General features: G+C 44.6%; 1 protein-coding gene across 1 annotated transcript in view; it reads left to right on the top strand.

Annotated features, from left to right (window-relative positions):
- Nucleotides 1-23,881, top strand: part of LOC130210290 (rho guanine nucleotide exchange factor 26-like) — a 32,228-nt gene that overhangs the window by 6,819 nt on the left and 1,528 nt on the right. Inside the window, exons 7-14 of the mRNA XM_056440351.1 lie at nt 1,692-1,844; nt 1,975-2,104; nt 4,708-4,782; nt 4,928-5,017; nt 6,105-6,259; nt 15,013-15,222; nt 23,311-23,381; nt 23,576-23,680. Of these exons, the coding sequence (XP_056296326.1) occupies nt 1,692-1,844; nt 1,975-2,104; nt 4,708-4,782; nt 4,928-5,017; nt 6,105-6,259; nt 15,013-15,222; nt 23,311-23,381; nt 23,576-23,680 (989 nt within the window). The remainder of the gene's footprint in view (nt 1-1,691; nt 1,845-1,974; nt 2,105-4,707; nt 4,783-4,927; nt 5,018-6,104; nt 6,260-15,012; nt 15,223-23,310; nt 23,382-23,575; nt 23,681-23,881) is intronic.

Genomic DNA, 23,881 nt, shown 5'->3' with positions numbered 1-23,881 from the left:
GGTAGGCGGCGCCCGGCATTGTGTTTGTGTGGTCACATGATGTTGTGTACATTGAGTGAAAGTTCACTCTGTAGACTGCATTGCCAGTTTTTGCATTTCCGAGTCCATGAAAGGTCTGAAGTCACTGTTCACCAGCAGCAGTCTCCTAGCATTCAACAAGTCTGCTAAGACTCCACAATCCTTCCAAGGTGTTCAGTCTCTCCACGTTACCGGAGCCACATGTTTACTGCACCGACTCTGCCAACAAGCTCTTCCAAGCTTTCCGCCGTTATTCTCAATAATGTGGGTTAATACATCTGAGCGTGGAAGGAGGTTAAGCTCGGCTTCAACTGTTGCCGAGGTCGTAAGTTTACTCTGAGCATTCACTGCCTCGCCTCTGCAACTGTTCACGACATTTGCTCAAGGGCTCCATGTCGGGGTAGCGGCCCCCTCCTCAGAGAGAGAGATTTCCTCTTTGCGTACGATAAACCGTGAAGGCAAAACGGCTTCCACACGAGATACGTGTTGCTTTCTGCAGCTTATTGTTAAGCACATGTGGATTGACGTGCACATTTAATCACTCCTGGTTCCCACTCCGCATGAATGGTGGCATCTGTAAATGCCTCAACAATTCCTCCCTGTGTTCGGACGTGCTGCAGCCCATCCCGCTCCCCTTCCTCCTTCCGATCCACAGACCACCCACATTAATGCGATACTTTACCCTCCCCCCTAAATATGGAGACCTGCATGGGCCTCGGGAGCCGAGAGCAGAGCATGGAGACGAAGGGACGGCATCTCTTCAGATTCAAGTTTGTCAGTCGCACTGAATCGGGAACATGTTTGATTTGGAACGGGTAGTCAGGCTTTGAGTTTAGCCTCTCAAAGAAAGTAGCAGAAATCTCTCTCTACCTGCAGTCTGTGTAGTCTGTGTGATTGTGAGTGGGAGGGCTGTTGAGTATTTTATACGCTGGTGTGTTCTTGATTGTATTTCACTTGCAGCCCTAGAATATGACATACCACATTCATTGCTTTTGAGGCAAGCCGGTTACTTTGGCCCCAGGATGGAGCGCTGCCCGAACATGAACAGCCTTGACCTGCTCGAGCCCTGAATGCACCTTTTGGATGAGGGCCAGAGGGCAGGGGAACCTACTTTTGTTCTCGGTGATCCTGTGTGCTCATGCCCTAGTTGGAAAAGTCATAGTTCCAAGTGTTCGGGGTCAGTCACGGACACAAGCTAGTCATAGCGCAGTGTGTGGAGCAGACTGGTATAGGAGGGGGCACGAGAGGTGGTTTTGCAGATGAGCTCCAACTCTGTCCAACTGGTCAAGGTCAGCGTCCTGTGTCGCGTGACACCTTCCTGTTTGTCACCTTGGATCGTGCATGCAAAAACACTTGTTCTCTTGAAGTTGGTCATGTGGTGTGCCATTAGACGGACCATCTGGTGGCGCTCAGGAAGAGGAAAAGCCTCTGTTATGGTTAATGGTAGGCTGTGTCTATATTAAGAGGCGGGAACATCCTCTTTTGTGATCTTCCAGCGGGTTTAACAGAAAGGTGGTGTCTCTGCTTCCTGCCGTCCTGACTTTATATCTGTCATTGTCTCCTCTATTTACTCCCGTGTGGGGTGACTCTCGATTGGATGCCTGTGACTCGAGCTGTTGCCATGTACGCTCTGAATCCCTGGCATACTAACCTTGTATTCATCCTGTACTCAGATTCTTTAAGGAATTGGAGGAGAGACACCAACAGAACATTGTGATCGATGGCATCAGCGACATCGTTGACAAGCATGCTCAGTCCAACTTTGATCCCTTTGTCACATATTGCTCCAATGAGGTCTACCAGCAAAGAACCCTGCAGAGGCTGGTGTGAGTGACTATTCTGACACTGTGGACCAGGGGGGTTTGCTCTTCCTCCTGGCTCATTTTGTCCCCATCTTTCTCTTCTTGTATCAGTCGAACCTCCCTCTGAACTCCCTCCTTCCGTCCTCTCTTGCAGGTCCAAGAATCCAGTTTTTAAGGAGGTGCTGACCAGGATAGAGAGCCACCCAGATTGTAAAAACCTCCCCATGATCTCCTTCCTGATCCTGCCCATGCAGAGGATTACTCGCCTCCCTCTCCTCATGGATGTGAGTGTTTATTTATTCATACCAGCCTGACTAATTCTACATGAGGTGTGTTCTAACCTCAAAGATGTTTGTGTGACCCTACGTCATTCCTCGAAAATCGCAATCGTAATGTTTACCTAACCTTCCCCTCTTTCGTTTAATGTTTTTTTTCTTTTTCTGCTCCCTTTGGCGCCATGTTATGTCCCTAGTGTGCCTTTCTCTCTCTTCCTCCTCCTAGCTCTATGTTCATCCCCCTCTCTCCCATCCCCCCTTAGTGTCTCCATAGGGACTATGGGGTTTATGCTTTTGGAACCTGAGAAAGTTTGGTTTTAATTCATTGCTCTCCAAAGCTTTCTTTATGCATTCCTATTGTTTCAAGTGTCTGATAGTGGTGTGCATGAATGCACATTTATTGTTACCTTCGCATTGAAAATGCGGAAGGTTATGTTTTGATCGACGTGTATTTATTTATTTATTTGTTTGTATGCGTGTTATTTGCATAACAAAAAAAGTTTAAACCGAATCGCATGAAATTTGGTGGGATGATTGGTTATTATCCGGGGAGCATTTGATTAGATTTTGGGACCGATCGGGTCAAAGGTCAAGGTCATGAAAAGGTCAACATCTTCTTGAATCGCATGACATTTGGTGGGATGATTGGTTATTATCCAGGGACCATTTGATTAGATTTTGGGATCAATCGGGTCAAAGGTCAAGGTCATGGATAGGTCAAAATCTTCTTTTTACCATAGCACGGTCAATTTTTATCCAATTGGCATGCAACTAATGCCAAAATGTTCATAATTCAATGCCCAATGTTGTGATATGCGAAGGTATGCGCTCTACCGAGTGCCCATTCTAGTTCTTTGTGTTTTTGTGCATTTTTGTCATTGTGCGATAGGGTTCCACAACTACATGTGGATTCCATTACCAATTTGTTACAAAGGAATATAAACAAACAACAACAAAACTCTATTAAATATGGAAGGTGGATGATGAATTAAGGCTTCTCACAGCCACAGTGAAGAAGCTGTTTTGAAGTCTGGTGGTTCGGCAGCTGATACTTCTGTATCTCTTCGGTGACCGGGTTGTGGCTGGGGGGGTTGTCTTTGAATATCCCTTTAGCTCTTCGCAGGCTCCTCTTCTCACCAGTATCACTGATGCTTAGTAGATTGGTGCCAATGATGTTCTGGTTGGTTTTGATCACCGCTGCAGAGCCAGTGTACACACCCCATGACACTTTGTAATGTTTGCAGTCAGGATGCTTTCTATTGGTCCTGTTTAATAAACTTTGCAAAGGAATTTTGCCACAACCGTCCATGAGCTTTGGGCGTCGTCTTCTCCTGGTTTATACTGACGATGAGCAGTACATTGTTCCGAGCACCACTCTGCAAGTTTGTTTATTTCCTCTCTATATATAGTCTCATTGTTGTAGTCCGGCAGATGAAGCTCGTGTCATCTGCCAAGCTGCTAGATTCTCTTCATGCTTTGGGTGTACAGCGTGAATAGGAGGGGGCTGAGCACATAGCCTTGTGGGGCTCCGGTGTTAACCCTTGTGTTGCCTTCGGGTCATTTTGACCCGATTCAATATTTAACCCTCCTGTCGCCTTCGGGTCAATTTGACCCGATTCAATGTTTAATGTCGGTGTTCTTTCGGGAGTCAACAAACAAACATAAAGTACCTCACACTTAAACTTGGAAAACAATATTAATTCTAATAATTTTCTGGAGATTTTAATAGCTGGGGTCATATTGACCTCAAGGGTAAAATATGTAAGTAAATATAAAGGTAACAGGAGGGTTAAACATTGAATCGGGTCATATTGACCCGAAGGCGACAGGAGGGTGAAACATTGAATCGGGTCAAATTGACCCGAAGGCAACACAAGGGTTAAACACAAAAATGTGTGTTAACATGGTCTGGTGTCCCATACCCTCTGGTGGACATGTGGACATGCTGGTGGAATTTACGTATAACAGATCCCAGGTATTTAGGAGTATATGCATCGGGAGGGGGGAATTTAAACTTCACCAACAAATAACACTGGTGAATTCTCTGGGCAGAAAATATGTCCGACGTCAGAGCATTAAAAATTCGACATCAGAAGAACATTGACCCATCGACTTTGACGACGTTCAAGCACCAATCATTGATGTAAACCCACGAACTGCCTCCCCTCTTCTTACCGGAGTCTGTCACTGCGAAGTTCGTCCGTCAAGTGCTTGTTCCGTGATGTTATGATGAAGCCATGTTTTCCGTTAAGATCTGTGCACAAGAGTTTCGGATCTCTTGGTCTTTATTCATCCATCTCGTTTTCCATCAACCAGACATTAGCTAGGAGCAGGCTGGGGATAAACGTCAGTCGCTGCTGCTTAGTCCTTTTCTCTTTTCTTCCTTTCCACGGGTCGATCACGCCACTTTCGATGGCGCTTCGTTTGGTCTGGCTGAGTGTTCGAAGGATTTTGTGAGCGATCGTCTCAAGAGCATCTGCACTTATTTCAAGCCTCATACTTTCTGTTCCGTTGTCATAAATGTGCCAAAGTCTGTGTGCCGCCGTGGCCAGCTACTTTATTCCATCATAAAGTTGTATAACTGATTTTAGCCCTGACTCTCTGTGTTGCAGACAATTTGTCAGAAGACGCCTAGCGACTCGGCTCAATACGAAGAGTGTAAGAAGGCTTTACAAGCAGTCAGTAAGGTGCGTGGCTTTAAAGGGTCGACTACTAATGTTAAGCAGTCTGGATTTTCTGTTTTTTATTAAATTAATATCTACAAGTTGAAAAGTAGAATGAATTGTGATTAATAAACACTGTGTGTGTGTGTGTGTGTGTTTGTGTGAGCAGGTGGTAAGAAAGTGTAACGAGGGCGCTCGCACAATGGAGAGAACAGAGATGATGTATACCATCAACTCTCAGCTGGAATTCAAGATCAAGGTATGGACACACATTGTTACACACTTGCATCCTGGGTAGTATTCCAGTTAACAGAATAGTTGGACATCTTTGGGAATCTGCTTATTCTGTATCTTACCGAGAGTCAGAAGAGAAGATACAAATACATACACTACCGTTCAAAAGTTTGGGATCACCCAGACAATTTCGTGTCTTCCATGAAAAATCACACTTTTATTTATCAAATGAATATAAAATATAGTCAAGACATTGACAAGGTTAGAAATAATGATTAATATTTGAAATATTAATTTTGTTCTACAAACTTCAAGCTCAAAGGAAGGCCAGTTGTATAGCTTATATCACCAGCATAACTGTTTTCAGCTGTGCTAACATAATTGCACGGGTTTTCTAATCATCCATTAGTCTTCTAAGGCGATTAGCAAACACAATGTACCATTAGAACACTGGAGTGATAGTTGATGGAAATGGGCCTCTATACACCTATGGAGATATTTCATTAGAAACCAGACGTTTCCACCTAGAATAGTCATTTACCACATTAACAATGTAGAGAGTGTATTTCTGATTAATTTAATGTTATCTTTATTGAAAAAACAGTGCTTTTCTTTGAAAAATAAAGTCATTTCTAAGTGATCCCAAACTTTTGAACGGTAGTGTATATATATTTTTCAGTTAGCTTATAATTAAGAGGTGATAAAATCCGTTGACGCATCTTATGTACGAGAGTGACACAAGACATTGTTGATATGAAGATAAGACCGAATATATTTAGTGTTAATGAACTGCCTGTGGCGGCCGGTGAAGATGACACATGGGCTTTGCGGGCATGCACTTGCATGCAACACGCCACGTCTTTACTTATGATGCCCACATTGCTTGGAAGGTTGACGTGTGTCTAGTGTGGGAAAGTGGCTGTTGGTACATTTGGGATTCACAGACGTCTCGTGAACATATTCTCATTATGCATAGCCAGCTGTTCACGCAGGCAAACACAGATTCACCATTTCAGACCGTTTATGAAATACTTTATATCGATCGATGTATTGCTTTTTTCCGGTTATTCACATTCCCTTTCTCATTCCCCCCCCCCCCCCCCCCCCGCCAGCCCTTCCCCCTGGTCTCATCCTCCAGGTGGATGGTAAAGAGAGGAGAACTGACTGCATTTGTGGAGGACAACGGCATCTTCCTCAAGCGGAAGTCGCGGCAACAGGTCTATTTCTTCCTCTTCAATGACGTCTTCATTGTCACGAGGAAGAAGAGGTGAGCGTGGCCCTGTGTTCGATGGAGCTGGTGTGCTGGCTCTTCCCATAACTCACCTGTTCTGACGTGTCACCATAAACCTGTGGCTTCCTCTGTGTGAGCGTGCATGGACCGCCTACGGCCAAGACCCGAAGTGCATCCTCGTGTTTTAACTGGTTTTGTGATATTGGCATGTTCTCAAAAAGAACAATAAGGTCCATGCTGGAAAGAAAAATAAACAATTGAAAGAAAAGCTATGACAAAAACAACGACAACAACAGATGTGTCAGTCATAGTGTGAAGACATTATCAACAGTGTTGAGGAAGATTTTAAACAGGATTAGCACCCTCAGATGCACTCTACAATCAGACTGATGTCCCACGTTGCCCCCCCACCCTGCTTTTTGGGTGTGTTGTTTATGAAGCTGAACAGGTGCAGTTACCTGAACCTGCTGTGACTTGGCATCATGAATCCGAGCCGGTTTTCCTGAATGTTGTCACGGTCTCAACATGTCCTGGTGCTCGTTGTCAGCCGTGTTGGTGACGTCTCCTCCGTTTTCTCGAGTTTTTAGGCAACGCCATAAAAGCAGCCACAAAGAGGACTTCCTTGAAATAGTGTGGTTTTCATTGGTGTGCGTGCAAGTGTGGGTCTTACGCAAGTGCGTCTACTTGTGCCAACAAAAAAAAAAAATCCCTCTGGGTCTGGAACCAATTGTCCTGCACACTCGCAAAAAACTGATTTCCGAAGAATCATAAAAAGTGGAAAGAAAACATTCCATGGGCTATTTTTCTGGCAACCTGATCCAGGACGGCATATATTGCAGCAGTGTGTGGTGTCGGGCCTGGATTTGGAATCCCGGTTTGGAATTTTTGTTTGAATGGGACGCGCCGTTATAATATTGGTTTGCGCTGTGGCACGCTACTCTACTGCACTCCATCTGCAGTAATCAAAACAATAACACACCGGGGGTACCAGAGGGCGAGTCAGGCACAGCAGGCTCACAGACATAATGGTGTAATGGCTCTTTCCTTGTCATTATGACTGCGGGTGTGTTACAATCAGCTAACCGAACGCTGTTGCCAAATGCAATAATGTCGTGTGCTGGAATGCCCCCGGCTGCTTCTCGTCTCATTTTTCTTAAGCATAAGTTTCAAGTTGAACCGTGAACACCAGAAGGACGTGGGCAAAGGTCGAAGCCACGGCACTTACACAGGAGAGACGAAACATCCCTCTGACCTGAGGCTGCCTTCAGGCTTACAGGACGATACAAGAAGGAGTGTGTGAGCCTGTTATTTGTTCTGGGATTCTTAGGCTCAATATGCTGTCATTAGTTACGGTTCAATGGCATATAACTAAAAATGGATCTAGTATTAGCTAATCGAATCTGAAATCTTACAATTCTAAATTCTTTCAAATCTCTGGTTGAATATGTTTTGATACAGTTTCATAAGGTTTGAGCTAAAAAAATAATAAAACAATCTGTCATTTGACAGTCAGTCAAACGGCAACTATTTAGATAATCCATTGATGAGTTTAAAGCACGAATGAAAAACTACGTAGTCATAATCTAATATAGTTCCACTTCGACATTTTGAGGAAAGTGATGTATTTTTTAAAAACATTTTTTGGGGATGTTCTGTAGACCAAACAATAGATTACTCGAGAATATAGTATGAGATTAGTCAACAATACTACAATATTGATACAAGTTTAAAACCATAAGGTTTTGTCACCTAACTTATTTTGTTATGTAGAAGCTAAAGGTTTCAATAAGATGTTCAGAATGTTAAATGGTGTCAAATCTGCTAATTTGATCAACTTCAAACTGGATCCAAAAGGAAACTGGCTCTTGGAGAGCGAGCCCATGTCGGACTGGGCCACGGCGACGGCTCTGATCTGTGCTCTCTGGCTCGCAGGGACACTTACGTAACACCGAGTCCACACCAGCTGGCTCCTCTCGCCTCCACTTCCCCCCGTCTTCCTGTGGGATGCTGGCCATCATCTCAACATTCAGTATTATTCTGGTATTCAATCAAACTTTTATTTCAGACTCAAGGTCCAGACAGTACAACACATTAAATATAATCAAATACAGACACAAGTAAAATACATCGAACTCTCTCTTGTTTTTCTCACACTGTCCGTTCCCTTTTCTTGGGGAGTCATGGTCTTGTGTTTGAGTGCGTGTGTGTGTGTGCGTGTGTATGCATGCACGCCTATTATCCCAACACTTTCTGGTCTCCTTTTTTCCTCCCTTCATTGTTTGACTATTTCCTAGTCGCAACACTGTGTGTGTGTGTGTGTGTGTGTGTGTGTGTGTGTGTGTGTGTGTGTGTGTGTGTGTGTGTGTGTGTGTGTGTGTGTGTGTGTGTGTGTGTGTGTGTGTGTGTGTGTGTGTGTGTGTGTGTGTGTGTGTGTGTGTGTGTGTGTGTGTGTGTGTGTGTGTGTGTGTGTGTGTGTCGCTTTGTAGATGTCTGTGCGCTCTCTGGCGGCAGAGGGATTTTCATTCCAGCTGGTTTGTTTCTGTGTACTCGGCTTATGAGGAGGCCAAACAATGGCTTGATTATTTTGTATTCTTTTGCTGTATTCTGTTATTTCAGTTTCTAACTCCCTCCCACATCGGATATTTAAACCGTTTCCCATAGAGATGCACCGATCAGGTTTTTGGTGCCGATCACTGAAATCAGTATCTGCCGATCACCGGTAATACCGATCACGGTGTCGATTGAAGCATTCTATTTATTGTGTAGCAGTATTGCCTAGGACTATGAGGAAATACATATATAAAGCACCTCAAACATTAAAGAAATTACCGATTTCTTTAAACATTTAGGACTTTTACTTTGAAAAATGTCCTAATTGATACATTAAAATTGTTTGATTGCTATTATAGGGGATTTCAGATATGTATGGAACACGTCTGCATTATTCATTTCCTGGAACTCTTGGGGAAATCTATTTACAGGACTTTTTTTAACATACGAAAGTCTGACTTGTTTTTATAAACTCTTCCTTGGTACAGTAAAAATGTTTTAATGTTAGCATAATTTAAGCTAAATCTCAGAAACGATCTATAAAGATACAAAATCAGTTAATTGTTTACTTTTATATGTTCGTGTATGATTTGTTGTCATCTTATTTTGATAAACGGATGTTGTTTCACGTGGTTCTTTCCGCTAACTTTGCAAAACCGGAAGTTGTCACTTAAATCCTTCCGCTAACTTTATCAAAACCCTCGCGCGCTCCGGATGGAATGTGTTTACCGTGAGCATCAGTCTATAGGGGCAGACATGTGAGAGTCGGCTGAGTTGACCCAGAGATTCAACTCGGGGGACGGGGACGCCGCTCGGTGGTGAGGATCCCCTCGTGGACCTCTCACTCTGCGGCCCTCGCCGGGCGCATCGTCTCCGTTGCGGTGCGCGGCGATTGAAACGTCTGATAGTTCTCGCAGATGTTACGTCATCTGATCGGCCGTTTTGAGAACGCCGTTTTGAGAACGCCGATCAAAACCGATAATGGGAATATCGGCCGATATGGATCGGCGCCGATCAGATCAGTGCATCCCTAGTTTCCCACCTTCATTCCTCTACGTAGCAATATTCCAACACTGTATTTCCACCCCACAAGCGTGAGGACGCCCCTCCCCCCCCCCTCCCCCTCCCATCCCACAGCGTCATGTTCATGGAATTTTGAAACGATGGAGCGATCGGCTGTCGTTCATGGGGGAGAGCGGTCGTCCCGTAACCACAAGGTACTCGGTTCCATCCCCGCTCTCGCCATAGTTGCATGTCAAAGTGTCCTTGAGCAAGGCACTGAACCCCCAGTAGCTCCCCTGCTCATTAATAACTACAGATGGGTCAAATGCAGAGAAGAATTTCCCCACGATATCAATAAGCAGGCACGTGCACAGATAGAGCCCTAGTGGTGCTCAAGCACCAGCCCTTTTGCCCTGGATGAGAAAAGTGCCCTTTTTGCTGGAGCCCCCTTTTTTTGTATTCATCAGTATTTAAGAATAAAAATGACTCTCTGTCATCAAGTCCCCCCAAATGTGTTTTGATATCCGACGGGGCATTTATTTGAGTTCTTGTGATAATTTCACCCCGACATGCTCCGCGCCGCTCACGAGCCCCCCCTCCTCCTCCTCCTTCACTTAGTGCTCGCGCAGTGCTCCTCGCGCCACGCTAAACGGGTGCACCTCCTTCTCCTCTGACCAGCAGCATCAGACACACAGGTCATGACGGTGTTTGTCCCCTGACGCTGTTTGGTGATAAATTAACCCCGTCGACATTAGCGCTGCTAAAAACATGACGTCGCAACTGGTCCGAAGAAAATAAACAAAAAACTCACGAAATCCGTGGTTTCACAGCCTTGTCCAGCTGTTTACTGACGTCATGTGAACAGAGAGAGGGAGAGATATCCAGGCAGGCATCTTATTTGTGTTGTATAAATGCTATTGAGACAATTTCGAAAGTATGTTGAACTTATTAATTCATTTTATAAATGTCACAAGAATTCACAGCTACAAAATTGCAGCTAAACTATGATTGCTATCCTTGTACCACATTGTTTTATGTGGTATGTTTCTCTTTGTTTTGTCTGTTCCAGTTTTACAAAAATCAATCTTGTATTAGCATTGCAGAGGGTGAAAAGAGTAAACGCAAGAAAAACTAGAACGGGCACTCGGTAGAGCGCATACTTCGCCGCAGCTCTACTTGGCATGAGAGTGTGGGGAGCTTGATATCATGTGAACATGTTGGCATTAGTTGCAGGCCAATTGGATAAAAATTCAGTATAATTACATGATGCTTTACTATGATTAATTTATCTTTTGGACTATGCTATCTATGGGGATTGCTATCTAGCAGTGTATACATTCAAGCAGTGAGTAATTCATTCATTCCATGATGCGATATCCGCGCTGTTATAATATAACTGTTTTGGATACTACCATTACAACCATTTTTTTCACCACCACCAACAACAACCAACAACAACAAGATGAGAAAGATGGAGAAACGAAGCGAGGCTACATCCCTCTACTCTTTTCCATGGTATATTTTTGGTACAGCGCAATGCAATGCGCTATGAGCTTTGTTGATATGGGAGAAGAGAGAACGCGCCAAAGGTACGGACGGAAATTTTTCGTCTCTTCTCTTTTCCGGGTCGTGACGGAGGGAGGAGGAGAGGAGGGATCTCGAGTATCTCGAATGACGAAGTCCAGTTAGTGAATAATTCAGAAGAGTTACATGTCATGAGAGTCGACTATCAACTGGGGGGACCCTCCAGGGTGTTAATCGGACCGGGGACCGAGGACCGCACATAGTCCGACTAAGGTGTTTACATGAAACGGATAATTCGATTTCAGTCCGACTAAGCCAATAATTCGATTGCATGTAACCGCACTGATTGACCGCGCTATGGAAAAAAGAAGATTTTGACCTTTTCATGACCTTGACCTTTGACCCGATCGATCCCAAAATCTAATCAAATGGTCCCCGGATAATAACCAATCATCCCACCAAATTTCATGCGATTCGGTTTAATACTTTTTGAGTTATGCGAATAACACACACACAAACACACACACAAATACAAATAAATACACAGCGATCAAAACATTACCTTCCGCATTTTCAATGCGAAGGTAAACAACACTTGTAATAACTACTACTTTTACAGAGGTTTGATATGTCCCGGCATGACCGATGGTCGAGGTTAGTAAGTTGTTTATTATATGGCATTTTTCGCTCCTATCATTTTGTAAATAAAAACTAATTGTAATTGTTAATAGAAAACAATTTCATTTTGTTTAGCTCTCATGTCTTCTCACGACACAATGTGTTTCAATTACTTGCTAATTTCTAGTTACAGCAATCAATATAAAAATCATTTTGCCGATGGGTGCCCTTTTTTTTTGGTTTGAGCACCTGCCCCCCAAAATGTCTGTGCACGTGCCTGTCAATAAGTGTCCCTTTCTTCTTTCGGGAGCTCACATGGTGACGACCCAGAAGACACTCTGTTCTTATGCGACCATGAACAGGGTGTGTTTGTTTTATTTTAGATGGGATCATTAGCATTTTGGTTCACATAAAGGTCAGAAATGTTTCAGGTGAACATGAATAACGCCAAATATGGAAATGAAATAATTGATAATTACTTTTTATAAACCAACAATTCAATGTAAAAAGTAGAGCCCTTTTTAAGATATACATTTAATGGATGTTTTCAGGGCAGTTGAAACAAATTTAAGTGCATAATTTGTACTCTTTCAAAATAACTTAAACGGTGCCTATAACCCATACATTCATTATGTTATCCATCTCAAATCACATACAAAATAACCTTTATTACATCCTTATTATATTTCTATTATATTTTACTGGATTTGAAGATAAAACGGGGAATCATTTGGTCCGGTTAGATTAATTCAACAATTGTTGAACCAAAATATACTGTAAAGCTAATGAAAATAAAACATGCGAGCGATACAAAATAAATCTTGACTCATCTTTTTGAATCGTTAGTCGAGTAAATAAGTGTATTTCCAAAGATGCCACGGTCGTCTGTGACGCTCCGGGTCAGTGTGGCTGATGCAGGGAGCAGCTTGTGGTTACAGTTGGATGCAGCTTTCCCATCCACTCCTCCGGTTTGTATCTGATCCCTCTCTCCTTGAACTCTTTCTCCTCTTCAAGAAGTCTAATTGGTTGAGGGCAACAGGCTTTTATTGATCTACTGGCGGACAATTCGGGCTGATGGGTGACAGTTAAACCTTGTATAGAGCCTCCCGGCCGTGACTGGATTGTCCAACCAGTCATGACCCCAGAGTGTGTGTGTGTGTGTGTGTACGTGAAAGAGTCAGCCAGATGCTGCTTGTTTAACCCTACCTTTGTCCATCTTGTGTGTGTTCAGCACATTTATGGGCATGCTGGCCTTCCCTTTTTTCCCCCTGAAGAGTTATTTGGGAGTTTTTCCTGATCCGATGCGAGGTTTTGGGGCAGGGATGTCTATGTGTACAGATTGTAAAGCACTCCGAGACAAATTTGTAATTTGTGAAATTGGGCTATACAAATAAACTGAATTGAATTGAATTGGCCTGTGAAGAGTTAGCCGTGTCCAGCAGCTTCTCAGCTGTGTTCCAGTCTTGGGAGGATGAACCGCGTGTGGGCTGGACTTAAAGCTCTAGTTCTTCAGAGCACTATGAAAACACAAGCGCACACTTATTGTCCAGGTTCAGTGCCGGACTGGAGGTACCATGTTTCACGACCGGCTCCAGATGTTTGTACTCACTTTCTGTGCCGCTAGACACGGGGTCCTGGTGAAGGTCCTCGTGGGAAATGTCCTCAAGAAGCCAGAGGGCGGCAGATTTAGTGTAAGGACATGTAGACGGGTGAGAGTTTGGACTTCTCATCGGTAGAGAATGTGAGAGCTGATTTACGAATCCAAGTGAATTTCACTAACTCCGGTCTCCAACCACTCAGGGGATGAGTCACTGAAGTACCATGAAACCAGATCTCTACTAAAAGCAATAAGCTGCAATGTGCAAGACGACGTGGGCTGATGGTGACTAAACAATCGGCTATTATTATATTTTATTAAATTCAATTTTGCTGTCAGTTATTATTGTAGCACAAGTACTTGCTTTGGTTTAAAAAAAAATTTAAATTATATTTATTGTAATTTCTCCAAATTAACTAGACGATAAGAAAAAAGAACAACGTTGCCATGACGGATTCATTCTTTAAACCCTCTGATCTGTGTATACACATTGTGATGTGATGTAATAAAGTAACACCGCATAGTCCATTTGTGTCACAGCTCCAGTTGGTTGTTGTATCCTCTTCATGTCGGGGCTTAAACTCGAGAGCAGACCTCAACATTCAAGGATGAAGGGCTCTTTATGGTAATTGTGGATTAAGGCTTTCGGCAAACCGCCTCAAACACAAAGAAGTGATTGGATAAAAGTCCCAAACTTTTTTGTTCAATGACACAAAAAGTTTGTCTAAACCTAAAAAGGTGAGTAAAGCAGAATAATCCACATCTGTTTGAATACCAACCTGCTGGAAGAGTCTCTGAATATCTGCTCAAAGTCAACACCGTCACCAGTTTATCTTGAGATAATTAATTACCTTCGCATTGAAAATGCAGAAGGTAATGTTTTGATCGCCGTGTATTTGTATGCGTGCGTGCGTGTTATTCGCATAAGTAAAAAAGTATTAAACCGAATCGCATGAAATTTAGTGGGATGATTGGTGATTATCCGGGGACCATTTGATTAGATTTTGGGATCGATCGGTCAAAGGTCAAGGTCATGAAAAAGGTCAACGTCTTCTTGAATCGCATGAAATTTGGTGGGATGATTGGTTATTATCCGGGGACCATTTGATTAGATTTTGGGATCGATCGGGTCAAAGGTCAAGGTCATGAAAAGGTCAAAATCTTCTTTTTACCATAGCGCGGTCAATTTGTATCCAATTGGCATGCAACTAATGCCAAAATGTTCATAATTCAATGCCCAATCTTGTGATATGCGAAGGTATGCGCTCTACCGAGTGCCCATTCTCGTTGAAAAATGTCCTAATGTCTTATATTATTTTTTGTATCATTCATATACAACTATAACTCGTGGGATTTAGTTTCAGGCAAACAAATGAAAATGTTTGAGAGTTCAATTGACACGAGTCAACTCCTCCATCACCAAAACGTCTCACATGAATGTCCCTCGCCTGAATGAAGTTAAGTTAGTGAATTCTAACTGGAGCTCCGTGTCTTTCAGCGAGGAGAGCTACACCGTGATCGACTACGCTCTGAGGGACCACATCTGGGTGGGGTCCTGCCAGCCCGAGGATCTCAACCTGTCGCCGGTCCGAAGCGGCGGCGGCATGCTGAGTTCACGGCAAGCCGGCGCCAACCATCTCTTCCGTCTGCGTTTCCGTAGCAACCACTCCGGCGAAAAGGTGCCCATGGTGCTGGGCACGGAGCTGCTGTGAGTGCTTTACGTTGTTACCGTTGTCCCTCTTCACTCGTGCTCCAGAGTCCTGATGTCCAGCAGGTGAATCACCGGCGTGCACAGGAGGAGGTCCGAGGACACGGTTTGGTTTGGCTTCCTGTCTCTAGCTCCTTGTCTTCTCCCTCAAACACTCCTCCTACTCCCTTCTCTTTCCTTTATGTTCTCCACTATGCTTTTAAGAAAGAACATTCCACTCTCCATTCTCCTCTCTCATTAGCTCTTATTTCTTAATCTCTTTTAGGACCAAATCAAGTCCCAGGGATATTTAGTTACATCTATTCTCCGGAGCCCGACTGCTGGTTGTTTATGTGGCCGAGGAAAGGGAAGTTTATCAGTCGCCCTGTCGCCCTGTAACGCGGCCCGGCTGGCCCGGAGACTGAGCTTCTTCTAACCCCAAACATCTATTTTGGGGCAAACTGCCTCTCTTTGTGTAAAAGGCAGCTGGTTGTAGTCGACATTTTTTCGCATGAGCAGCGTAAACGATGACTCACACATCCGACTTAGAATCCCGTCGGCTGCTTTGAGCTTCCTCGATATTCTGCCGCCGTGTTGTCTCTCTTTGTACGGCGAATCAAGAGTTTGTTTCCGTAGATTATATAACCTGCACAAACTAAGAGGATCTGTTGTGTGTGTATATATATATATCTGTTATTATATTATATATATAGATATATATCTGTTATTATATTATATATATAGATATATATATATATGTTATTATATTATATATAGAGATATTTATATGTTATTATATTATATATATAGAGATATATAGGTATATATCTGTTATTATATTATATATATATCTGTTATTATATATATAGATATATATCTGTTATTATATTATATATATAGAGATATATATATATATCTGTTATTATATTATATATATAGATATATATATTATTATATGTTCGTGTGCACACACGTACACAAATGTGCAAGCAAATCTGTACGTACACACGCGCACACACACACACACGCAGTTTTCACTAATTATTTTCTGTGGTTGAAGGCTTTGTTACCTTCGCATTGAAAATGCCGGAAGGTTATGTTTTGATTGCCGTGTATTTATTTATTTATTACCTTCGCATTGAAAATGCCGGAAGGTTATGTTTTGATCGCCGTGTATTTATTACCTTCGCATTGAAAATGCCGGAAGGTTATGTTTTGATCGCCGTGTATTTATTTATTTATTTATTTATTTGTATGCGTGTTATTCGCAAAACTCAAAAAGTATTGAACCGAATCACATGAAATTTGGTGGGATGATTGTTTATTATCCGGGGACCAGTTGATTAGATTTTGGGATCGATCGGGTCAAAGGTCAAGGTCAAAGGTCATTAACAGGTCAAATCTTCTTGAATCACATGGAATTTGGTGGGATGATTGGTTATTATCCGGGGACCATTTGATTAGATTTTCGGATCAATCGGGTCAAAGGTCAAGGTCATGGAAAGGTCAACATTTTTTTTTACCAGAGCACGATACATTTTTGTCCAATTGGCATGCAACTAATGCCAACATGTTCATAATTCAATGCCCAATCTTGTGATATGCGAAGGTATGCGCTCTACCGAGTGCCCGTTCTAGTTTATTTATTCATTTATTTATTTATTTATTTGTATGCGTGTTATTCGCAAATCTCAAAAAGTATTGAACCGAATCGCATGAAATTTGGTGGGATGATTGTTTATTATCCGGGGACCAGTTGATTAGATTTTGGGATTGATCGGGTCAAAGGTCATGAACAGGTAAAAATCTTTCGCAGAACTCAAAAAGTATTGAACCGAATCGCATGAAATTTGGTGGGATGATTGTTTATTATCCGGGGACCAGTTGATTAGATTTTGGGATCGATCGGGTCAAAGGTCATGAACAGGTCAAAATCTTTCGCAGAACTCAAAGTATTGAACCGAATCACATGAAATTTGGTGGGATGATTGTTTATTATCCGGGGACCAGTTGACTAGATTTTGGGATCGATCGGGTCAAAGGTCAAGGTCAAAGGTCATGAACAGGTCAAAATGTTCTTGAATCGCATGAAATTTGGTGGGATGATTGGTTATTATCCGGGGACCATTTGATTAGATTTTGGGATCAATCGGGTCAAGGTCATGGAAAGGTCAAACTCTTTTTTTTACCATAGCACGATATATTTTGTCCAATTGGCATGCAACTAATGCCAAAATGTTCATAATTCAATGCCCAATCTTGTGATATGCGAAGGTATGCGCTCTACCGAGTGCCCATTCTAGTTAAAGAGTGTTTTCATACGCACCGGGCCGGTTCCTCCTCATTCCTGTGTAGTTCTTGAATCTCTTCCGTATTGCCATGACATAAGGAGTGGTTTCCAGTTTCACCGTTGTACACGACTCCGCTTTTCAATGTCTGTTAACTCTTTTTTTGTTTTTTTGTTTTTTGCATCAGCTGAATGTTCCCCAATACGACTATTTTACTTGCAGTAAACATTTACATTGTTAAAGGTTGTAGAAAGGATCCAATCAATGTTAAATAAACATGCTTCTAACTCCTGAACATGTCACGGTGACGAAGAGAAACAAGTTACAAGTCGTCGCAGCTTTTAAAATTTTCACATCAGCAAACCACGTCGTGTTAACCCTTCAGCGCCCACTGCAGCTGTGCCCAGCCGCTCTGCCTTCGTTCATCCATGTCTCCTAGCGACCGCTCGGAAAAGGTTGCGTGTCACCGTTTCGTTCAGAGGAGGGAAAGATACAATTTTAAAAAGCGCAAGATGGCGAAAAAGTCAGAAAATTTCATTTAATGATTTGTGATCACTTGTAACTCCTCCCCTTCCTCCTGTGGTTGGCAACCGTATGTGTACAAACTGTCTCTTCTCCTGTATCGGGGGTTGTGAAGCAAATGGCACACATCGCCCCGTCCCAAGTGTCGAGTAATCAAATACTTAAGCGGACAGGTCATAAATTAGGGACAGGACGTAGACCTCTGGCGGTTTTGATTCCCACACTGATCCAACCCCTTTGTTTGCTACAGTCTGAACCCTTATGTCCCGTCACAACCCCCACCTCTCCTCTCTGTGTACACAGGCCAGACTATATCTATCTCACTCTACAGTATCGTTAGCAGACTCATAGTGACTGTGTAACGGGGCCTCTTCTCTGCGTAAGGAATAAATGATTTCATAGACGAGTTCTGATATTCTGATATTTCTTCTTAAAAAGACTCGACTGGGTTGGCTCTGGTGTGGCTCTGGTGTGGCTCTGGTGTGGCTCTGGTGTGGCTCTGGTGTGGCTCTGGGTTGGCTCTGGTGGCTCTGGTGTGGCTCTGCCCAGCTGTGCTGCATTGCTCCACAAGGTGCACCTGGCCTGGCGAGGACGAGTGTAAAAGCTCCTGTTGCAGCAGCAGAGGGGAGGGGCCTCTGACGGGGGGGGGGGGGGCTGCTGGTCCGCCGCTCCACCTAGTATGTCGTTTTCCTGTTCGGACGTCTTCATGTGAACACATCCCATGTTTTTAAGGTGTCTTCTGCGGTTGATCGGGGTCAGGGGGACGGGGCGTGACATTGCTGAATAACAGTTTGGTCCACTGATGTCAGCCCCGTGCCGCCTCCCAGTGAAACCTGATCCGCTCACTGTCGCGCTGAATGAGCCGCAGAGAGACGATCTTGGCAACCGGCCATTGTTCCGGCCGTTGCTAGGCATTGTTTCAGCTGTTGCCTATCAGCGACCTATTGTTAAGTGGGCTGTTTCCCACGACGACCCCCACTCTCCCCTCTTCTTCTTCACAGCCCCGTGTCTCATCTTTTAGACGGCAGCCAGTGTCTGCGCTTTTGTTTTTGATGACCAGAATAACTTCCTCCTGGTTCTGGCCATCCATCACAAATTAGTGATGTAACCCAGGGCGACGCGTGGAAGTGGTGTTACAGTAGCCCGCCTGTTTCGGGCTTCTACAAGTGAAATGAGGAAGCGAGGACAATACTAGTATTGAGGCTACATCATTTCTATTGGAGAATAGGGCTGCCACCAATGAATATTTTCACGATGGAATTTTTTTTTAAATACTCCTTAATTGTATAAAATGTCAGAAAATAGTAAAACAAGTTCCAAGAGCCCAGAATGACAACCTCAAATTGCTTATTTTGATTGAGTAACAGTCAGGTAGATAGTCAACTTATCTATTTTATTATATAATCATCTGTTAAAAAAGAGGAAAAAAAGTGTAGGTGTCAAATTGCTTATTTTGATTGTAGGTGTCAAATTGACATTGTTTGTGACAACACCTCCGGGTTTGTTGTTGTTGTCAGTACACAAAGGCAACTATTTTGTGCACGGCTCCTCTGTTAATTATTGACAACTAGATGCATATTTTTAGGAACAAATAGCGGCTTTATTCCGTACACTTATTGTTTACCTAGCCACTGAATTTTAGTGCAATATGAAATTCTGCACATTCTGACCATAGACAGATATTAGCTTTTTTTAGTGTGGGGGGGGGGGGGGATTGAAATTGCAGATCTGGACTTCTTCTCCTCTCGTTGGTCAGTGGGGCGTTTGTACTGCCGATGCTGTGTGTGTGTGTCTGTGTGTGTCTGTGTGTGTGTGTGTGTGAGCTCTAAGAAGCTGCATACAAACAGACCAGTGGTTCTCAATCTTTTTTCACTGATTCACCCCGTGTGAAATATGTTTTTTCTTCCAAGTCCCCCCTGATCAGTGCAACGCATTTTTGGTTGAAAAGAATATAAAATACACAGCGCTGTGCCATCAATGTATGATTTAATATGGAATAGGTTGCATTCCCTGAATGAACTTACACTTATATTGTATTAAATATATTTAATTAATCACATTTTTTTAAGGGGATGCTCATTTTAAACATGTATGTTTTTAATCTTACTTGGAGTGCCTTCACACACCCCCATCTGAGAACCGCTGCAAAAGACGGCCGTTGACCCCGGGGCCGAGACGCCGCGCATCAAGAATGCAGACGGCTGGATCGGAGATGGGACACGGACGCCTGCGATCGCCTTCCTCTCTGTCCTCCTCCTCCTCCTCCTCCTCTCTGTACCCTTTTGTTCGGCGTGCACATGTCGGCGTGTCTGACCCTGTCCGGTCAGTGAACTGCACTTCTATGTGACTGGAACACAGCAGCTCCAGCAGTCTGCAGCCCAACCGTTCTGTTGGTCAGACACGCAGCGATAACACAAAGCAGCACCGGGGGGGAGGGGGTACTTCTGTTGCACACTTTGGAAGTACTTTCATTATTATTTTCTGCTTTCAATTAATGAAGTTTATGTTTTTTTTAATATCTTACAGAGTCTGCTTTTGCTTATGTGATAACGAGAGTGTTGCTAACGGGAATTATTCTCTCTGCCTGGAAAGCTCCGATCAGAGAGATGTCATGCTTTTGTCCGAGGAGAAGAAATTGTACCCGAGTATCGTCCTGACCCGTGGTGAAGTGGAAACAAGCCAGGCGCTAAGGCGGAGAGTAAACTATCGGATAGAAGTGAGCGGAAGGCCGCGGCGTGGAGACCGGAGGCCTGGTGGTGATTTGAAGTTGGCTGAGGTTAGAAAGAGGCCGTCGGCGCTCTTTAGTTTCAGAGGTTTTATAGCGCAGTCTCCTTTTCAGAGGGTAAGCGGGAACCGTTGACAATAGATTTATGATTCTTGGCATTCCCATGCACGGTGGGATGAATGGCTGAAGGCAGAGGGAGCTTCACTGCACTCTCCTCCCAACAGGCTCGTCGTCATTGAGAGAAGAGGGCAAGCAACACACACACACACACACACACACTGGCACAGTTCAACAGCTGTTTCACTTCTCTTTTTTTTTTTAACCTGAACTCTTTGGTATGCGTCTCGCATTCCACAGATAACCATGAAGTGCTTCTCAAACACACGCGGTCGCCTGAGCTCGATATATTGAGTACGTGTGCATTCACGGTTTTCCTAAAGGATTTCGGATGTTCACGCATCCGAGAGCGTTTGTGCACATGAATCTGTCGGCATGTGTTCAGCTGGTAAATGCAGCATCTAACAGACGGGAGGAGGGCTGCATTTTGTTTTCCTCTCGCGCCACCAGCAGGTTCACATCTGTGGTCAAATTTCCCAACAGCTATCGGACGGATTCCCATGGAATTCTGTCCAGACAGTCTCGCTACTGTCGGCATGAATTGCACTTTTTTTATTTTTTTTTATCTCTCCTCATCATCAGGTCCAAATTACAGCTCATACTTTGGCTCACGACTAAAAGTTGATGACATCGCGTGGTAGCACGAGGAGCTCAGACTGCCGCGATGACACGTCCCACATGGTAGCTGCCAGTTCTCCGCACGTCATTGTCGGCATGCTGGAGCTGACGTGAGCCGAGCCGCCTCAGCTCCGCTTCAGAGACACTCGCTTCCAGGAATGAAGCGACACTCGTTTGTCCTCAAGGCGACGACTCGCATGAGGACCAATTTAAAATATGGCCACCAAATATTCATAATGAAGAATGATTGACACCACATTATAAATATTTAACGACTCGTACTTTGGACTACACCAGGCAATATTCAAAACGACAGGTAAATGATGACATGTGGCAGAGGGTAGCAAGGAGAGATGATTGTCATGATGGCTGTTGATTTTGAGATTGTAAACTGTATTATTGGACTCTAAAGGTCACCGTTGTGTTGGTCATGATATTGCATTGTGGGGGCACAAAGACGCCTTGAAGTTACTACTTTGATTTCAAGGTTTACGGTGATGTCATACGGTCCCAATGAGTTGTGGAAAGCTGCCGTGACCCCGTTTGTTAGAGCTTGTGTGTCCGGTACAGGATCAAAGCCGCATGTGAACAACGGGAACACAACACTGAGGTCTGACTCACGGGACCCGGGGGTCCATCTGGGCCCCTGGGAAGAGGGTCCCGCCCTGTGTGGGATTCTCTGGGCATGTCGCATCCATCTGCATGATTCAAGCCAACAGCGCTGAGTCAGGTTCATTTCCTAAACCCCCTTTATCTCTCCCCCCCCCCTTCAGTAGTCTATGAGAACAGGTGAAATGGGAGAGTTTCGTGGAACTTGACCTGTGCGACTCCACCCACTCGTTCTTTTCCCATGAAACACACGAGAGGGAAAGCAGCAGCAGCAGCTCTGTGTGCTCCTGGGAATCGGCCTTGTGCTCGTTCTCCTCAGTTCTCTGACTGAAAACATACCTCTGTTCTCTCGTTGAACGGGGACCGAGAGGAGGGGACACAGAGAGGAGGGGACAGAGAGGAGGGGACACAGAGAGGAGGGGACCGAGAGGAGGGGACACAGAGAGGAGGGGACCGAGAGGAGGGGACACAGAGAGGAGGGGACCGAGAGGAGGGGACACAGAGAGGAGGGGACCGAGAGGAGGGGACAGAGAGGAGGGGACACACAGAGGAGGGGACCGAGAGGAGGGGACCGAGAGGAGGGGACCGAGAGGAGGGGACACAGAGAGGAGGGGACCGAGAGGAGGGGACACAGAGAGGAGGGGACCGAGAGGAGGGGACACAGAGAGGAGGGGACACAGAGGAGGGGACACAGAGGAGGAGACACAGAGGAGGGGACCGAGAGGAGGGGACACAGAGGAGGGGACCGAGAGGAGGGGACACAGAGAGGAGGGGACACAGAGAGGAGGGGACACAGAGAGGAGGGGACAGAGAGGAGGGGACACAGAGAGGAGGGGACCGAGAGGAGGGGACACCGAGAGGAGGGGACACCGAGAGGAGGGGACACAGAGAGGAGGGGACACAGAGAGGAGGGGACACCGAGAGGAGGGGACTGAGGAGGGAGGAGGCCAAACTTGCTGTGCAGCCTCATGCATTAGCCTCCGTTGCTTGTCAGCTTGTGACGGATCTTTTTTTTTGAAGAGCTGCTTGTCGTCTCAAACCGTCTGTGACGAAGCATGTGACACATCGCTGATGGAAGCCCATGAGAGTTAAACTCCCCTCAAGCACGGTCACGTTGTGCAGCTCTCACAGGTGTCGGGTGTTTGGAGCCGTGAAGTGAACACCACTTCCTCTCGTGTTCATCACGACGTCAGTGGCAGAGATTTGATGTGCTGACATGTGTGCTTTTAGGAATGAGCGCGCTCGCTGGATCAGCGGCCTGGGCCAGAACGTCAACAACAACAAGAGTCAGGACCGAACCAGTGAGTACTCTCTGAACGGGGCTCCCTGAACTCTCCTTTTGGCCTGTGGCTCCACCTTGTGGTCACTTGAAGAACCGTCTCTTTAAAAAAAAAATATTTCACAACAATTGTCTTGTGGAGTTCATTTAGATGCATTCCAATAAGGCTGGTGTCACTTATCTCAAGTGCTTTATATATGTCTGTTTGTGTTGTAGACGTCATGCAGGTGGAGGTGATCAGAACCTACACCGCCAAGCAGCCAGATGAGTTGTCCCTGCAGGTGGCTGATGTGGTGCTGGTCTCGCAGACTGTGGAGGACGGTATGCTCTCTCTCTCTCTCTCTCTCTAGCTGCACTCAACCTCTTCAGGGTTCCCCTCATTCACCTTCCCCATTATATCATGCACGTTCATAAACTGTTTTTCTTAGTACCAATCCGTCTAATTATATAATGGACCGTGCACCTCTTGTGGTATATAGTACAAGAGTCCTTTCCCTTTTGATCACCATAGCAACAGTCTTC

This window comes from Pseudoliparis swirei, chromosome 20 (genome assembly GCF_029220125.1).
Source record: "Pseudoliparis swirei isolate HS2019 ecotype Mariana Trench chromosome 20, NWPU_hadal_v1, whole genome shotgun sequence".
NCBI lineage: Eukaryota > Metazoa > Chordata > Actinopteri > Perciformes > Liparidae > Pseudoliparis > Pseudoliparis swirei.
Note: the sequence above shows the minus strand (reverse complement) of the source record. Positions and strands in the feature narration are given on the sequence as shown.